Genomic DNA, 20,762 nt, shown 5'->3' on the forward strand with positions numbered 1-20,762 from the left:
CGTTTACTTAGTTGATGATGTGAAACAGTATCTTTCAGATGGAATAATTAAGTTTTTTAAATCACAGCGTATAGCTTTCTTGAAATATGCAAAAAAATTTCAACTTTTTGGTATGTGTTTATTTATAAAAACTTTATAATAAAATTGAGAAAATTAATTAATATTGAAAATATTAAAATTGAGAATATTAAAATATATATATATATATATATATATATATATATATATATATATATATATATATATATATAGATGGTAAATTGTACTATATCAAATCATCTAAGAAACTACTAGTTCTTTTAACTGATCATGTAAAAATGATGGCTTTTAGATATGTCCATGATTCTGATCACGGGGCACATGTTGGTCTCAACAATTCTAGAGCTAAACTAAAAAGTTCTTTTTACTGGCTTAATTTGTTTTTCTTTACTTAAATATAAATTTAAAAAACTAAAAACTACTGAAGTTTATTAAATAACTTTACTCATTTTTTGTCATTCAATCATAATACTTTTATATAGTAAATTACTTTGTTTCTTGTGTTTTTAGGTATGGTTAGTGATATTACCAAATGGATAAAGGAATGCGACAAATGCCAACGAATGGAAAAGATTAAAACGGTTGCTCCTGAATTAAAACCTATAAGGGTGAATGGGCTATGGGAGTTTTTGGGCATTGATCTGATTGGGCCACTGCCTATTACATCACAAGGTCACAAATATATTTTAACAAACACCTTATAACATCTGCTTACCACCCACAAACGAATGGGCAAGATGAAAGAACTAATCAGACTGTTAAGAGAGCCCTTTCAAAGTTATGTAATGAAGCTCAGAATAACTGGGATGAATTGTTAGAACCGGTATTGTTTGGTCTTCGCACATGTGTGCAAAAATCAACTAAGTTTAAACCATTTTTTCTAATGTTTGGCAGAGAACCACAATTGTTTTCAGCTTTAGCAATGAATCTTACTAATTCAGACATTGTTGATAATAATATTGAAATTAATTCAACTGAAGATCAAATTCAAGAAAGAATTAATTCACAAAATAAAGTCAACATTGTGGTAAATTCGAAAATTTTCAATGCTCAAACAAAAATGCAAAAATATTATGCTTCTAAACAGAAAAAAGGGTGTAAGTCATTTTCATTTAAAAGTAGGTGACAAAGTTTTATTAAAAAATTGTAGAAAAATTGGTCGTAAAAGGGGCCGAATGGAGCATGATTGGCTTGGACCTGCTACAATCACAAGCTTCAAACAAAATGGTGCTGTTGTTGCTTGTGATGGAAAAGTTTGGATGAAAGCTGTTTCTTTAGTGAACATGAAGCCATATCTAGAAAAAAATTGGAATGTATCATCAGCAATAATATTAAAAGAACACAATTATTGTCTTCCAATGAATATTAAAATGGCTAGAAATAAAAAGAATACAATAAAATCTAGAAAATCAAACAAGAGACATATACTAGACTCAAAATGTTATGTTAAAGAAAAAAATATTAAATTGACTTTAGTTGAAAACTTTTTATCGAAAATGTATACCCTGCAATTTCTGTTAACAATAAATTTTTTTTAAACTTATCAACAGAGTCTGTTAAATTAGGCCTCGGCATTTTAAAAAATCCATGTGGTTGGTTAAATGATACTTTAATAGATATTGCCCAAAGTTTCCTTTCATTTCAGTTTCCTCATATTGCTGGATTTCAAAGTTCGTGTATTTTTAATAAAAATAATTCAGGTGGTTACATTCCTACTGGAAAATTTATTCAAATACTCAATATTAGAAACTCACATTGGATACTAATAAGTAATGTGTCATCTGATACATGTTTAAACTCAGTTCAATATTATGATTCTCTCTAACCAGTTTAAATGAAGATGTTCCATTACTTGTGCATAGTGTTGCTCATTCATTATTGATTTATGAAGGTGTTAACTCAATAAGTTTTGAAGTTATGAATTGCCAAACCCAAGATAATGGAAATGATTGTGGTCTTTATACTGTTGCAAATGCTACAGCTCTATGTAATGGAATTGATCCAAGTGTAATTGTCTGGGAAAAAAATAGTATGAGAAAACATTTTCTAACATGTATTGAGAAAGGCAAACTTGAAATGTTTCCTTATATAACCATACTGAAAGGGTTTAAAAGATGCTCTTCATCCATTCTTTGTGACAAGGCTTATCACTGTGCTATGGCAATAAGTTATAGCTTATATTATTTATATATATATTTTTAATGCATTGATGTATTTGTAGTTTTATGTAATGCAATAATAGCTTGTCAGGTCAGGCCATTTTTTCTTAAGGTAGCATATAATTATGTACAACCTGTTTCATATGGAACAAGCAATACTGGTTTGGTGTTGTAAAGGCATCATACCTCATGTCATTTAATTTAGAAAATAGCGTTATAAAAAGTCTAAACCACACAAGTCTAAACCATGTAAATGTAGAAACACGGATGTTAAACTTGAAAAAAAAACTTTGTATATATATAAGTATATATATTTTTTAAAATTACTAAAATGGAATAATATATAATTCTATTTAATTATAGACATATTTGTGATGGAATGGAGGCTCCACATGTTTGATATAGTCAAATGTCACAAAGGAAGCTACATAAATACGATTTTTGTTAAATATATTACTTCTATGAAGTTTAATGAATTTTAAAGTTTATAAAAGACTATAGTTTAAATATTATTTGAACAAATTTTCATATTTTTTTACATTTGTCTTAAATTGAAAGGATTTTAAACTTTTTTATAAGTTTAAACATTTATATTTTGTCATTGTTTTATTTTAGTTATCTTACTGTTGAACATGATTCTAATTTAGTAAAATCTCATGATTTGAAATTTACTATATTAATCATTAGCCAACAGTTATGGCAAAAATTTGATTTCTACAAAATCAAGGTTAGAAATATTGTCTGGTAACTTTACAAAACTGGTTTTTATGTTTATTTATGTTATGCCTTCTTTATGCTTTGTTGTACTTTGTGCTAATATAAAAACTTTTGTGCCTTTTTGTGGAAATACAAGACTCTTATGTAATAAGGTTGTTAAAATATATCAATTATAATTGTTTATTAACTACGTAATGACTTCATTTATTTGTTTTCAATCTCAAAACTATTTTTTTAACTTTTATCTAAGGTGCCCTAACCAAACCTAACGGTCTTGTATCAGAGTCCCGCGGAATAGCATTTAAATAGGAAGCTGACGCTTCCTTCCTTAAAAATTGGAGAAAATATTAACTCTGTTTAGTTGAACTCTGGATCGCTTGCTTTTGAGGCAAGCACTCTAATTCATGCGACACGGCTACTGGAAACTCAAGATATTATCTATGTTACGTTATCTGAATATTTTTAAATTTTTTTAAATGTAACATTTTATAATTGAAACAAATGTTGTGTTTACATTGCAAAGTGGCTAGAGCTCTTTAATATTTACAAAAAGTAAAATGGCATGTACCGTGGGTGGAGGAAGGGGGGTCGGGTGCGATTGACCCTCCTTTTTGTTGCAATTGCCTCTGTTTCCTACCAATTGCCCTCTGTTATAGTAGCAAATGAATACATTGCGTGCTTTAAAAATGAATTCATTTGCTACTATAAACTGCCTTTATTCAAAAATGACCTCCCCCAAGCCATAAAAATTATCAAATGTGTATCATCAAGTTTTGTTTAATATATTTAATACATCATTGATATTTTTATTATATATTTATATTTTAACATTTATCGCGAATAAGTTTGCGCAGAAAAAAGAGCATCCATTTTGAAAACTTTTTTAACGAGCTAACTTTTTTAACGCCATTAAGCGTTAAAAAAGTAGTCATTATTTAGCGCACGCGCAGATTTCACTGTTTGTAAACTTTTTTAACGCAACAGCGGTTTAAGAGTTTATATTAAAGAAGTATATTATGAGGCCTGACATGAGTAATTCTGATGACGACAAAGAGGTTGTAACAACTTCAATCAAAACCTCAAAAATTTAATTTTAAGTTGTTGCTATCGCCCACCTTCGGGTTAAATTGGAAATTTTAATATATTTATTAACGATATTTTAAGAAAAACAGTCAAGAAAAAAATTATACCATTTAATAGGTGACATTAATTTGGATAGTTTTCAATAGTAGAGTTAATAAATTTTATAATGATGTATTTGAACATGGGGCAATACCTTTAATTAATAAGCCAACAAGAGTAACTTCAGCTACTTTAATTGACAATATCATAACAAATCATATTTTCAATAAATCTCTAAAAAAAAAGGTATAATCTTAAGCGATATCTCAGATCACTTCCCCATTTTTATCTCGATTAAGATTACCGCAGAAAAAATATCCCAACAGAAAATAAGTTTTTTAAAACGCTTTTTTACCGCAGCAAACTTAAAATCTTTCAATAAAGCAGTTATCTCTGCTTCATTGGAATCAAATAAATTATCTACAGACCACACCTGCCTGCAACCACATTTTAGTTTTGCGATTTGACCCCGGCCATTGTCATGCATCATTGGATTCGTTACAATGAGTAGAATTAGAGTTGATATGTCACAGAAATCATAAAATTCCTTTTAGCAAAATATTTACGTTTTAGGGGCCGAAAGGGCCCAATTTAGGAATTTATCCCCCAAACTCAGGACGTAAGTAAAAAATTAACTTTAAGATTATATATATATATATATATATATATATATATATATATATATATATATATATATATATATATATATATATATATATATATATATATATATATATATTATTTGCTATTATTACTATTACATATTACTATTATTATTATATAGAATTTCATTCTTTATTTGCTTTAAAATGGATTTGATCAATAATATGCTTACTGATTTTAATTTCTTTTCCATTTTATTTTTCCAATACAAGCTGTTTCATTTTCACATTCAGAGTCTTTTAATGAATCAAGAAAAAGAATATTTTATTATTTCAGACCTTGAAACTGTTATTAAATAAATTTCAATTTATATTTCAAGTATTAAAGTCTTATGTACACTTTGTGAGTATTAAAGTCTTATGTACACTTTGTGAGTATTAAATTCTTATATACATTGTGAAAGCAATATTATTTTAAATGACTTGAAATTAATTTAACCATTATTAGTTTTTAAAGCCATGAATATGCCGAGCGCTATTTTAAAAAATTTAAATTAATGATCGAACTAAACTACAACGCCACCTCATCACTAGAAAAAAATCGGCTATTAATGTAATTAATCAAAAGTTTTGCTGTTAAATGCAAAATAATATCAAGCCAATTAAAACCAAAAGGAATATATCAAATTCCTTTACTTTTTAATTTGCTTGAAATTTGCACAACAAATACACGTTGTAATATTAGTTTATTATAAATTTACTGTAAGAAAGTTGTATTTTACATTTAAAAAGCCTATAAAATCTAATAGGACTTTAGGATATTGGTTTATCTTTAGGATATTGGTTTATTTCTACAGGAGTCCTACAAATTTTGTAGAAATTATATATTTTTTATATAGGATTACACCATTAACACTATTGCAGTTTTATTCCTTCTATTTGAATCCTATAGAACCTATAGGATTGCACTTGGATTCCTATAGGTATGATATTGGTCCTATAGGAATCCTATAGCAGCTATAGGATACTTATGTGAGTCTTATAGAAACTATAAGATATAGGTGCGTTAGGAATCAAAAAGGTATGCCTTAAGTCTTATATAAATCTTATAGAACCTTTAGGATACATATATAAATCCTATAGGACCAATGAGATTGTAATAGGATTTTTATAAAGCCTATAGGCTACCTATATGAACTATATTAGTCCTATAGCAATCCAAGAGGACCTTTAAGATTGCAATAGGATTCCTACGGCATTCCCATAGGTCCTATAGATTTCATATAAAAACTATATGAAATCTATAGGACCTATGGATCTATAGAATTCTTATAGGTATCTATATGATACCTATAAGAATTCTATAGATCCTATAGGATTCCGATTGGATTGGTATAGGATCCTATAAGACTTTTTGACTAGGTTACGTGATTTTTAATAATCTAGTTTTTATTATACTTAGTATTTTATGTTTGTATTAAAAAGTTTTTATGCAATACTTAAAAAACATAAAGTTTTAAAAGTTGTTTAACAAAATTAAAGTAGGACATTAGGATCTCAGATTTTTACTTACAAAGTCTTTACTAATACTTTTCAAATTAAATAGTGTCACGATTTCTTATTTTTTATTATTTTATAATTACATTATAGACTAAGAGGCTGTGCAATAAGATAACATTATGTCTTCTCCTTTCCCTAGGCTCATAAATAAGTATGATTTATCACGAAAAGGAACGGTAAACATACTTTTCGTAATAATGTTGAAATAATTTTCTATTAAAGTACCGCATGTATTAAGTAGTTTTGTATTAATGTACCGTATTTGTCTCCTAAAAAAAAAAAAGTCCTCAATTTTAAAGATACTTTAGGACTTTCAGATTCTGGTGGAGAGGAACACATACCTCCATCCTCTTCCCCCTGGATCCATCACTGACACCAAGTGATGTTTTTATCAAGATAAACCCCTAAAAATTTTGTAACAAAAATTTTGTAATGAAACACATTTTGTTTTATTAGTAATTAAATGGTACAGATTATTTTTGGTTAGATAGATAACTTTTATACCATTTTAAAATTTTGTTTTAATTATTCCGTAGTATTTAAGTTTATAAATTATTATATGGTGATTGACCGCTTCAAAAGCTTTTGATAGGTCAATAAAAATTTCAAGTGTATATTGCGATTTTTCAAACAATTTTGAGATCACGTACTTATCAGATAATTGCATGTTCAGTTGAGTTATCTTTCTTGAAACTATATTGATTGATTTAAAGTAGATTATTGTAATGAAATTATTTGTATATTCTGTGAAAATAATTTTGTCTAAAATTTTCGAAAATGTGGGGATAACAGAGATAAGGGGCGATAATTACTAATTTCAGATTTGTCCCCTTTTTTAAAAACAGGAACAATTTTTGCAATTTTTAATTGTTCTGGGAATAATCCTTGATGGATAGAAGCTCTAAATATTTTAAAAATAATAACTTTAAGTTGTTCTTAAGTTTAAACAGTGTTTATAAGTTTGTGGAGACAGATAGTGTTACGCTTTATAAAATTATATTATCCGAATGCGCAAGACACTAAATAAAGATTTATTAAGTTTATCTGTAAATTGTGATTCCTTTACACATCAAATAACATGTGACAGCGATCTGTTTTAATCGATAATAATTAAATAAATTAATTGATAATAATACAACTGTGAACCACTTACAAAGCTAAATCAATCAAGTTTTATAGTTATTTTAATTAAAGTACTAAAGGTATTAGCATGGTCGGCGTAGGTATGTTTCAATTGGAGAAGGAAAGAAAGAAAAGGTTCTCCAACTCCACAATTTGCCAACTAGTGATATACATCTCAACTCTCATTTTGCCAACTAAGCCATAAAAAAGATCCCAATCTATCGAAAGAAGGTACAAAAATGTCATAATCTGCCGACTGATGGTATAAAAACTCGTTTATTGGGGTGTGAGCTTTTTCAGGTTTTTCTCTTTTTACACCCCCCTCTATAACGCCAACCTTAGATATCAGTTTGATTTCTGCTTGATTTTGTATAAATTTGAAAGTGTTTTCTTTATTGAGTTTTTTTTATGTTTGTCTTTGCTTCTATGTTAACATTGCTTTTTCTACAAGGAGCAATAATAACATTGAGGCTTAGACAAACATTTTTAAAAAGATAACAATTTACTAATTATAATATAATCTTTTAAGCATGATTAGAAATAAAAAAGTTCTCTCCTGAAAATATAAAATATTGCCTTATTGCTAACTGGACATAAGTTTATAGATGCTTCAAGATAAATATCGGTCAGTTGGACATTTTGCTTTGTGTTAGGCAACTAAAAAACTCACGTTTGGTAAAAATGAACTTTTTTGCCTTATACCTCTCAAAATATAATCTTGGCTTATATTCTGGAAATTGTTTATGACACAATGGAGTACTATTCTACGGTCTTAAGACCTCCTACAGATGCTGTATCAAGATACCCCATACTTGCTGATAGAAAACAATTTTTCGAATTAGTATAGACTTTTTTTTTGAATAATTTTGTTTAACGATGTAAAGAGCCTATGGATTGTAGTTTGCAAAATAATGTTACTTAATGATAAACGCATTATATAACATACCTTAAGCTTGGTTTCCAATAGTTGTAGAAATATCGTACACAGTTGTACAACATTTTATACTGGAAACATTTTCTTGTTTAAGTTGCACAACCTAACATTGGTTGTACAGCAAGATTTATGTGGTAATACCAAGGTTGCTGAAATAGAATCAAATCAATTTCGGCAAAAATTGTTGTACAACAAAAACGCACAACTGATGTATATTTCTACAACTATTGGAAACCAAGGTTTAGCAAATTTGAAAACTAATAATTTACTTTGTCATCAAAAAACCACAAATTTTGACTCCTCGCAGGCCTAATGATGTCAAATGATTTTTTTCGAAATACTTTTTGCCAAAACCTAGCTTTAATAGTAACTGTTTCAATATATGAAATTGGTTGTCACAACTCTTAAGATGCCTCCACAATTACAATGTTTTATGGTACCCCACTCTTAACAAATTATTTTATGACTGTTAATTAATGAAATAATTAATAAACCCTGAACTTTTAGCCTGCTTTTTTTTTTTGCTATTACAAAAAATAAAAAAAATTGCGATCCATCAAAGGTCCTGAAAAACATTAAAAAGATAGACCCCTTTTCGTTGTTTTGATTTTGCGAACACGTGCGCATGCGGAAGTCGTTGGCAGTCAAAACAAACTCATTTAGCGTTTTTAGTTGAATAAAGAAAAAGTAAAAGTAAACATTTGGTATTTTTTTATTACTTTCTATGCATCTATAATACGGAAAGTTGGAAAGAATCAAGTTATTTTGAGACATTAGGTGAAACTGACAAGTTTAAGTAAAAAAAAGCTTACTTTAAGTGATAGATGCACGCTACCAGATCCATACACATTGGTGGAAGCCTCATGGAAAGATGATGTATCACTTTTGCCATGTATTCAGTGGGGCGATGTATACACATATCTCATAAATACACCTTGCCAATACACAATTGAGATTATGAAGGCTTAAAAGTCTCTTAAAGCATATAATTTTTTTGGTGTAGCATGTTCAAAATGTTTATTTTAATATTGTTACAGAAGATGTTCAGTTTTATTTTGCAAAATCGAAGGGAGGGAAAATAAATGTTTCAACGAAAACAATATACCTTATAATTTTATTTTTATTGTTTATATATATATATATATATATATATATATATATATATATATATATATATATATATATATATATATATATATATAGAGAGAGAGAGAGAGAGAGAGAGAGAGAGAGAGAGAGAGAGAGAGAGAGAGGGAGTGAGTGAGAGAGGAGAGAGTAAATGAGAGAGAGATACATACATACATGCATACATATGTATGTATGCATGCTTTCAATTAGAAACAACTGGTATTCATATTCAAGCTAATTATCTATATTTAGGAGCATCGCTAGATGGAAATATTAAATGTTAATGTCACAATAAAGGTTTAGTAGAAATCAAATATCCCTACAAATATCGTAAAGGTTCAAGTGGTTGGAAAGAGGATAAAGATTTACCTGTAAGTGAAAATGGTGATTTAAAAACAAGCCATAGGCATTATACCCAAATACAAGGACAAATGACGATTTTAGAAGTACAGTTTTGTGACTTTTTTATTTGGACATCCTTAGAAAACTTTTTTTATAAGGACAAACGATGATTTTAGAAGTAGAATTTTGTGACTTTTTTATTTGGACACCTTTAGAAAATGAAGGAAATTACCTATAAGTTAGAGTTCATTCAGAAGAAAATTTTATTAATAAGATAAAGCAGGCATTGCACAGATATTATTTTACATACATTTTACCAGAACCTGTGACAAGAGAAAATGTTTATACTATGAAAACTATTAGAGCAATAAGCAAAAAAACTATTGCAAACGCCTATGCTTTAAACCAATGATTGCATGCAATAAACCTAGCTGTGAAATTGAATGGTTTAACTACTCATGCGTAAATGTAACTCGTGCTCCAAAAGGAATACTATTTAGCTTGAAAAAAAAAATTATTATTAAACATTTTTTATTTCTGTAATACGCTTTTATTTAAATTTATAAGTCCAGCTACTGAAATCATTATACTGTCAAGTAAATCAACTTGGCTTACAGGTATAGTTGATGTTAATAGTTGATATTTTTTTAAACGCTCAATAACTCTTTCTATATGGATTCTTACACGAACAATTTGACGAGATAAATCACTGTTTTTTACAGCCATTTAATTTTTACATTTTGTAAAGGCTGGTATTATTAAAACAGCTTCTCTTGTTGCTAATTCTTCTTCCGCTAAAAATCCTTTATCAGCTAAAATAAAATCTCCGTAACAAACTTAATCTAAAAAACCTGACTCAATTGTGATCGATTTGTCTGATGCTCCCAAATCATTAGTTTCTGCATCGTTAAATGATCCAACCTCGTGAGTCGGTAATACTTTTTTTGATTGTTCATATCGTTCTAAAGAAATTTTTTCATTTGTTTTCCATGTGTCTTTTTAAAAGAAAATACAGTTACCACATAATCAATATGATAGGAATCATCAGATTTTTCCCTAAAAAAGTTGAACCGCACAGCTAATATACAAGTAAGAATAGTAAAGTTTTAAATCAAAGAGTTTATTCATTTTTTATTATCCTTATTTAAGTATAAAAAAATACATGAAAACTATTTGAACACAAAATATACTGAATGGAAAACTTAGTCTTACCTGTCGTAAAATGAGTACTGCATAAAAGAGCATTATTTATTTGTTTTTCGTTCCATTTTTCTCTTTTAATTGCTGCAACTTACTTTTCTCTTCTGTTAACATTAGATTTATTATTATTATTTATTATCCAGATTTACTAGCTGGTATTCGATAAAAGCTCAAATAAGCATTAGCTAATGTTATTTTATTTGAGCATCCATAGGCACAACACACGTCATAATATTTTATAAATATAAATGATTATTAGAAATATTTTGCTTAAGTTAAACCTTTCACTCCTATGAAAGTTGCTAGTTAATATTTACTGTTTCAAAAATTGATTTATTTTGACTGCCGAAGACGTGCACATGCGCATTTGTTTCGCAAAATCAAAACAATGAAAAGGGGTCTTTAAAATGCAAATCCTTAAACAAAATTTTTACCCCGTGTTTTTATCCTCGTTTATTTAGACTAATTTTTTTAAAGAATAAAACAAAATATCAAAAATCAAAGAAAATATATTTAAAAAAACATGAATAAATTAGTAATACAAAAAAACGCTGTCAACAAAAAAGTATTATTGTTAAGAATGATATCATATGATAAAAACAATATCGTTAATAAAGAAACAGCATTGTTAAGAAAGAAGCAGCATTGTTAAGAAAGAAACAGCATGCTAACAAAAATAAACAAAATGTAAACAGTGTTTAGACTTATTAATAAAACCATCATCTGATATCTAGGCTAGTTTAATACTTTAAAATAGTAAAAAAAAAACTTTTTGATTTTTTAATGCAAACAATATAAAAAAGAATTCTTCGTTTTAAGAATATATTGTGACGACTTCATCACCACTCCCTCTCACTAGCAGTACACGACCAATACCTTCTGTCAAGACCTCTATAAACTCCATGTCTATTATTAATGTTAAGAAAAACTATATCAACTCGAATGAACATAATGTTCATTAACGCACAAATAATATAACCTTGTTGTCTTCAGTTTAGTGTTTATCTTTTTTTTTGTATCAAAATGGTTTAATATTATTTAATTATATTGATGTTACACTATCAATACAAGTTCATGTACATTTATATTAAAATTTTTTTACATTTATATTTAGATATTTATAATTAAATTTCTGCTAGATTTTTTTCAATTTTTGTTTTTTTAATTTTTATTTCTAATCTGCAATTACTCTTTGTTTTAAGCTGTTGGCAATATTTATATGAAAACCACTGATATTAGAGGTTTATCAGTTTGATATTTTTTGTGTTTTTAAACAAAAAAATTTAGAAATAAATTGTGAAAATATTTTCAGTTGTATTAAATATCTTTATAAAGGAGAGCAATGATTTCTTTAGAACTTTTATGAAACCCCAATAGTCATTATATATATTGAACTTAGGGATGGCAATCCCGGGATCCCGAGATTCCGTACAAATTGTTCGTCCCGAAATCCCGGGTTTAGTCTCCGAAATTTCCTAGGATTTCGGGATTGTCTTAAAAAAGTAAAAGTACAGAAAGTTTCAGCTTAAATGTAATTAAGAAATTTAGACATCATAAAATATAAATATAGGCTTTGGAACTGTAGCTGCTTTTTTTTTTGTAGCTGTTTATCCTCTTTGCAATGCTTTCTAATTATTCTTCCTCTTTCTGTATTTGATCGAAAATGCAAACTAAAATCATTATTGCTTATTTGCAATGTTATACTATATATACATTTTTTATATGTTTAACCGCACATATTTTGTACGATTAAACATATAAAAAATGTATATTTAGTATAATATTAAAACTAATATATTATTAAAAATAAATAAAATTTTAGCACGTGCTTATTGGAAGAATAAACATTTTTAATAAAAGAAATTTTTATTTTTAATTTTCTAATTCATTCTAATTCCAATGTTTGCGTCATTTTTATTTCATTTTTATTTCATGTCCACTCAATTTAATTACAAATATGTGCGTGATTTACAAAAGTTTAATTAATAAAGTTATCAAAATATAGAAGGTTTATTAAACAATAAAAGTTTACTTAACATCCGTTCTACTGATGAAGTTATCCAAATACATAAGGTTTATTAAATAAACTTTAGTTATCGTTATTTAAAGTAGAAATTGTTTTCGAAGAGAAAGATTATATTCGAGATTCAAATGATTCATTGTTAATTAATGAAACATCTGAAGTTAAATTTTGTTGTAACCAAATTATTGGTTACAACAAAAGCGTCAGGAAAATTGTTAAAATGTTTAAAAGGTTCCTAAACAGAAATGAAAATTATTTACAAAAGTACGTAAAAATTGAGTTTAGAAAGATCATCCATTTAATCATGGATTGCAAAATCCGATGTAGTAGCTTAAATGAAAACTTAAAATTAAAAAAATTATTGTGCTAAAAAGGCACTTCTAGATTAAGAATTGGATTCCAACATCGATGATTCAATTAAGATAAACGAGAAAGAATGTAGAATGATATCTGATTTAGTAGTACTTTTACTCCCAATAAAGCAACTGTGGTAGCACTTTGTCGACAAGACGCAACTTTAATTTCTTCTAAAAATGCATAGAAGTTTATGTTGAAAAAAATAAATGAACAACAATCTGAAATCGGAAAACAATTGTATAATGCTTTGAGTCACCGAATTTAAGAGTGGAGAACACCGTTAAGGAGCTTAGTATATCTTCGTGGCCAGGTTACTTTATAAAAAATTCCAGAAGTTTTTCTACCAAATAAAGTACCAAAAATAAAAAAATTATGATAAACCTGATAAAGTGTTTATACTCGGCAAATATAATAATAGCAACAGACTTAAGTAGAATAATGTCAAAACAATTAAAATGAACAAATTAAATGAAGTGATGGAAAAAAGATTGGCAGCAATACGAACACAAAATATAAAGGTAAAAAATAACTTATAAAATTCAAAAAGAAATACTGTTATTTGAAAGTAGTAGCCTATGATTAGATCACCTTAAAAAAATATGATTATATAATATCTTTACGGACAACAAGTATAAATTCCGAAAAAGCATTCTCAGTTTTTATGTTAAAAAATCAAATATGATTAAGCGACGAAATGATTGACACTCATTTTTTATGGTAGTACTTTCAAAAACAAATGTAACTCATGTATATTCATGCATGTTCATAATATTTTTAGTTATTATTTTTATTTATACCGTGTTAACATTTTAAGTATTGTTTTATAATTTAAATTACTTAGGTTCATTAATGAATGAAGTACTTTATTTATATCATAATTAAATTAATCACTTTTAAGTATTTGATAAGTATATTTGATAACGTTAGTTCTTATTATGTTTCTTTTTCTACAATTGCGTTTTTATCTATTCAATCCCGGGGACAACTTTTTCAATCCGAAATCCCAGGATTGAAAATTTCCGGGATTTTTGCCATCCCTAATTGAACCACATATCCATACACTTATCCATATTTTAGTATAGGAACGAACGCGCAAAACTGAATCAGTAATAAAAGCTTCACATTACATCTCAACACATTATAGAACAAATTCTTAATCATAAATTCAATTATTTCTTTTGACATCACTTACCCTATGACAGCTGACACTATTAAATATTTTCAAAAAGCCTCAAATGAAAGAAACAAAAAGTAATCTCATTTTCATTATATTTCATATTTCCATCAAACAAAATATTTTGGCAATGCTGCATTATCATTAAATTCTATGTGCTTAAAATCTATTGAAACATATTGTGTGGCTTAAATTACTTTTGTGAAAAATGATCAAACCAATAAGAATCTTTAGGATATTTTAGGATTAGGATATTTGACCAATATCCTAATCCTAAAATATTGGACTAAGGATTGGACAAAGTTAACCTTGTTATGTTAACTTCAGTTATTTGTTTTTTTTTTATTGAAAAAAACACTAACACATTTAGCATTGTTGTAGATTTCAACACTGTTGACATTCAACATAGTAGTAGCATTCAAAACTGTTGTAGCATTTAAAATAGTTGTAACATTCAACACTGTTGTGGCATTCAATACTGTTGTAGAATTCAAAACTGTTGTAGCATTCAACACTGCTGTAGCATTCAATACTGTCGTGCCTTATCAAGTTTATTTTATTCACTTTTTATGTGACAAAATCATAATAAAATCATGGTGAAAAGATACACATATCTTGCTTGGTATCTGCACTAGGAAGTGGTAGGTTGATTAGCACAAGACGTGCATTTTGGGATTTTTCAACTACTAGCTTGTTTAATTTAATTGCAGTATCCATTCTGCGTACATTAGACTCATTTCTAAGTGTAAAAATAAACAAAAATTCAATATAAAACTATAAAAATTGAAATAAGTTAAAACAAACTCTTAAGTTTATATTACTATACGTAGTAATACATATGTACTTATACTATTAAATATATAATTATTAAATGTTATATTTTTTTAATTCGACTTTATTTCACTAAATTTTCATTTATTTCATTTTAAACTTTTACTATATAAAATCACATTAGCTTTTGTGTCAATTTCGTGAAGTTTTTATTGATTTTAAGTGATTCAAAAATACTTATATTTTAAGGGGATTTTGTACTTTAAGAAATTTTAGATTTAATTTTAGAACAAGTGTAATTAACCAAGCAAAGAAAAATCAAACAAGCAAATGTAATCAATCAACCAAACATGATCAACCAACCAAATGCAACTAATCAATCAAATGTAATCATCAGTTTAGATTTCAAAACAAAAATTCAACTATTAAGTTATATAACTCGCACTCTAGATAAATCATATTAACTGATCCTCCCTCAAGTAGATAACTTATATTAACTAATCCTTCTTCAAGTAGATAACTTATATTAACTGATCCTCCCTCAAGTAAATAGTTTGACCACCACACATGGGGAGAAATTAGTAAAAGATGTTACTATATTATTGAAATAAAGCATATTATATTTAAATCCTCCTAAGGCTTCAAGGGATTATGTATGCTAGGTTTAACAGCTATAACTCATGCTGTATGAACTGGTTTAAAAGCCGAACAAATCATTTTTTTGAACATATACAGTATTTTCTCTCAGCTCTTCAGAAAACTCTAGACAATAATAAAGAACGATACATTTTTTATATAAAAATATTCATCTATCCCCTATAACAAAGGACAAACACATTAGGCATATAAGTTTACCATTGACAGTCTGTTCTTTGAATTGATTCTGCCTAACTACCCAGTCAGAAAAATGATACATTATTTCATGTAGTAATGTGTGTGATTTTAAGTCCAAAATAAACCAAGTTTTAAAATGAACCAGATGTGCAAAACACTGTACTAAAAAAGTTTTAAAAACTCAATAAAAAACTTATAAAGTTACTTACGGCTTTTGAGGCGTTTTGGTAGAGAGATTATCCAACTCAAACTTAAGCATTTCCGCATTTTTTGTACAACTTTCGTCACTCGAAACTTCATGTGATTTCGAAATATGACTATTATCAAGACTTGAAACTTCATGTGATTTCGAAATATGACTATTATCAAGACTTGAAACTTCATGTGATTTCGAAATATGACTATTATCAAGACTTGAAACTTCATGTGATTTCGAAATATGACTATTATCAAGACTTGAAACTTCGTGTGATTTTGAAACATGACTATTATCAAGAATCATTTGCGCCTAAGGCATATATAAAAAAATTATGCAGGAAAAATAAAGATATTTAATAAAATAAATTATTATTTTTATCTAACACAATACCTGCAATTTGTTTGCTCTTCGTGACAAATTCATTTTATTCATTAATTCCCTGCGTTGTTCTGCTTTTAATGTGCGTTCGTAGGTGTAAGCTGATATATCACTGTCTTCCTACAGAAAATTTTAAAGATTTTGCCTGACACTTCATGAACATATTATCTTCCCGAAATTTTCAAAAAAACATTAACACAACATTAACACAATAATAATAAGTAAACCACAATTTTTTTTAACGAAGAGAGTGTTCTATAGCATTGATGTGCATTGAAAAAACTAAATAAATAAATATTTTTTGAGCATGAAGGAACAGGCTCACCTAAAAGATGCAAGCTTGCTGAATGACAAGTCACATGGCTGAATGACGAGTCATATGAGAATTATGTAACTTGTTGAATTAACACATTGAAATGTTTAATGGAACAACTAATGACAGCTTGAGCAGCAATCTTGATAGCATTTGTAGAAAAAAAAGAAGAGATGCAACCTTATGACGATGAGGCAGTGGCTTTAGCTTGGCACACATGGTTTTTTTGTCAAGACTGGAGTATATTCAATGTTTACAATATGCTTTTGAATCTTGTCTAGAAGAGAAAGAGCATCATTAGAACTACTCCAAATATGACTACAGTATTCCTTACAAAGATAAATAATAAATTTGTAATTATAGACGATGGAATCAGGAGTAAGAGAACGGTGGACAGAAAAACGAGAGGAAAATGCTACACTCTTACTGAGTTGATAACTCAGTAAGAGTGTAGCCATCAAAATTTTTTAGGTGCTCCTTGCTTGAACATGTTTAAACAAAACCAGTGTTTTGAAGTGATAAAGTTTCATGAAATGTTTCGTTCATGGTTTATTAGAAATTCAGTTTTGAAAAGTTTACTTTATTTATAAGCCATTTTTCAATAAAGGGTACATATAATACTGACAGTATTGCAATAATTGAGTTTTGTTTAAGTTAAATTTCACAAGCTACAGTAAGCTCAAAACTGTAAAAGAAGAGAGATTAAATTTAAGATTGGCTGCCTGTTCCCGACAATTTTAAATAAAATTAGCTGTGTTGTCAGTAAGTAGAGCCACTTTAGATGATAGATTTTCAAGAAGATCTTTAATCAAGATCAAATGAAGAAACTGAACACAAACTAGGATCAGAGACTAAAAACAAGTTGTAATGTTGACAATCTGAGTAAGAGAAAATGATTTCAGTTTTGGTCGTTCAGTTTTAGGCAATCAGTGCGCAAGCATTGACTAACGACGATGACGACGATATTGGCTGAGGTGAAATGGCTTTGTCAATTTGGTCAGAAACATCATAAAAAGAGTGCGGTCTTGAGGAAAGGGAGGACGATGAAGGACAAAAAGAAAGGCAGCTGAGTGAAATAGATAAAGCACATAAAAGAATGCTTAGAGAATTCAAACCTGATTTCACCACAAATAAATGAAATGATGCATAAGTATATGCCCAGGCCATGCATGTGACAATTGAAGTCTTTTCAAATCAAAGGATAATAGCCACCAACACTGAGATCCAAAAATAAATCAGCTGAACTTAAATTAGTCTCACAAATAACAAGTAAGACTGGTCAATTTTACATAGGTACAATTCAACAGGTAAAGTGTCATTTAGAAGAACACAAATATTTGTAAAAAGACAAATTAGGTGCTAGTAATTATTTTTACGCAAAATATTTTAAGGCATTTTATTCATTTATTAAGTTATTAGAGAACTTGATTTGATCATAGATAATGCATAATTTGGTAACTTGATTTGATCATAGATAGTGCCTAACCAATAAGCTATACAATTTCCTCAGTCTTTGTTACTAACCTGAAATAGTAATGAGCTCTTTATGTGGACTCAACAATGCACATCAAAAGCACTACCAGATCACTATCCATGTGAAACATGGCACTGTTAATACTATGATAATTTTAGGGAAAATGATGGAATCTGCTTATCTGAGAGCTACCACAGAGTTTCGGAAACCTTACTACCAGTCGGCCTCAGAACCATTAAACTGAATTTTAGAGCTGGACCCTAAATAGGAAACAACAGAAAGAGCATAAAACTGAGTTTAATGGTTCTGAGGCTGTACTTCTGAGAACTGTACCTTGAATAGAAAATAACAGTTGTAAAAATACCCAATAACAAAGACTAACCAACACGAACAAAATCAAAACATAGAATAAGATATAAATAAAATTTAAAAATTTCAAAACTTACCATTTCAATAACTTCAATTTCAGCTGTTAACCTTAGATTGTAAAGAAGATCTACTAAGTCTTTCTTTATTTGAAGGCTATTGTCGCTTATTTCTTTGTATATGTTAAGGCAAAAGTATAATAAAATGTTTATTTTAATTTAAAATATATTACTATTTCATATTTTGCATTTATTGTACATCACACAAGAAAACTTGATGCATCCCACATGTGACAGTTAATCTTGATTTATGGGATGTGGGTTGTAAGTGGCTACAACCTAGCTGGTATGAGGCCATAGCCACACATGGATTTTATGTACACCATTAAGTGTAGCTAAATGACACATAGGGTCCACATCACACTTTCTTGTCAGGATTTTTAGATTATATATAGTCGCTGCAATAAATATACATATATATTAACTGAATATATATATATATCAGCCCCCGGAATTTAAATGAGGTCAGCAATTTTTTGCATACCTTAAGCTGTTAAACGTTTGAATCAAGTCAGCAAAAAAAAATTGGTACATAGGTTTTAACCTAAAACAGAAATGAGGTCGGTAATTTTTTGCCGACCTAAAATACTTCAAGGTCGGCAGTTAGATTCCTAATTCCAAGAGCTGATATATATATATATATATATATATATATATATATATATATATATATATATATATCATATAAAAAAATAAAATATATCTTTATAGATATAGATTTTTAAATTCAATAAAAAACCAAATATAAAGTCAACTTACACTTTCTTTAAATCCTTCTAAACTCAGTTTCACTGATTAAAAAAACAATAACGAGAAATACGGATGTGGTAAATTGAGTTTAAAAATGCACCCATATAGGCATCTATGGAAATGCAACTTTTTAACCACATGATAAATGCTATATAGCTGTTTAATGAAATATTATATAAGGGTTTAAATAGATATTTTAAAAAGTATAATTTTATATGTTCAAAATTAATGCTAAACTCTTCATTAAAACTATTAACAAATAAAACATTTTTTCAATTAAAAATTAGCATTTTTGATCATATTTAAAATATCAGGTAAATAAACTTGAAATATAAAGTTTTATAAACACATAAAAAGTACTTCCAACTATTTTTATGATTAAATGTAAATTTAAATTAAATAAAAAATGCTTTTTAGCAAAATTATTTCAGAATAAAATTTTAATTAACATATTTGTGAATGATATGTTAACCAAGGTTAATGAAAATGTTAAACCCCCAACATTTTCAACTTTGGAAGCTTGTCCTTTGTAAAATTTTATTATTTCAGAAAACTTTTGTATGGTTATTATGATTCTTGTAATTAAGTTTTTGACATCTCTCTGACAAGTCTCTGTCATAAATTGCATGCCTATCTTATGGTATCAAATGCCTACATTATATAAAGGATACAAAAATTTGTATCCTTACTTGCATCGTTTTTATATACATAAATTATATCGTTAGATTCAAAATATATTTATACTAAATTTTAAACATCTTTTTTTAACATCTTTTTTTTCTTCTAATTTTACTTGCTACATAAAAGCTTTAACATTTAAAAACTAAAATTATTCTAACAAAAATATTCGAAAAGATACGTGCAATTGTAAACAACCGTACTGAGCATTTTTTCCATACTTTGTGATGAACTAGCAAAAATGTGATTAGCAACATAAGACCACCATCGTGAACAATCCACCAAATGTCAATATAACCTTTTTCTCGTGTGCTTCTTTCAGGAAATATTATTGGATTCTTGACAACTAGCAAAGCTTTTTTTTTTTGTGCGACTACTCGAACAGTGTCTAAATTTATAAACAGAAAAATATTTTAAAAACTCTTTTACTTGTTTATTATATTTGAACTTTATTATATATA

The 20,762-nt window shown here is 27.9% G+C and overlaps 1 protein-coding gene across 3 annotated transcripts in view; it reads right to left on the reverse strand.

The window, feature by feature from the left end:
* Positions 1–11,416: 11,416 nt before the first annotated feature.
* LOC136072050 (solute carrier family 12 member 6-like) overlaps positions 11,417–20,762 on the reverse strand; it is a 63,460-nt gene continuing 54,114 nt past the window's right edge. For all 3 annotated transcript variants that reach the window (XM_065820090.1, XM_065820092.1, XM_065820091.1), the window contains 6 exons: positions 20,483–20,689; positions 18,895–18,986; positions 16,674–16,781; positions 16,294–16,592; positions 15,088–15,218; positions 11,417–11,831 (listed from right to left, as the gene is read on the reverse strand). In XM_065820090.1, coding sequence (XP_065676162.1) covers positions 11,740–11,831; positions 15,088–15,218; positions 16,294–16,592; positions 16,674–16,781; positions 18,895–18,986; positions 20,483–20,689 — 929 coding nt within the window. In that variant the 3' untranslated portion in view covers positions 11,417–11,739. The remainder of the gene's footprint in view (positions 11,832–15,087; positions 15,219–16,293; positions 16,593–16,673; positions 16,782–18,894; positions 18,987–20,482; positions 20,690–20,762) is intronic.

Source organism: Hydra vulgaris, chromosome 15 (genome assembly GCF_038396675.1).
Source record: "Hydra vulgaris chromosome 15, alternate assembly HydraT2T_AEP".
NCBI lineage: Eukaryota > Metazoa > Cnidaria > Hydrozoa > Anthoathecata > Hydridae > Hydra > Hydra vulgaris.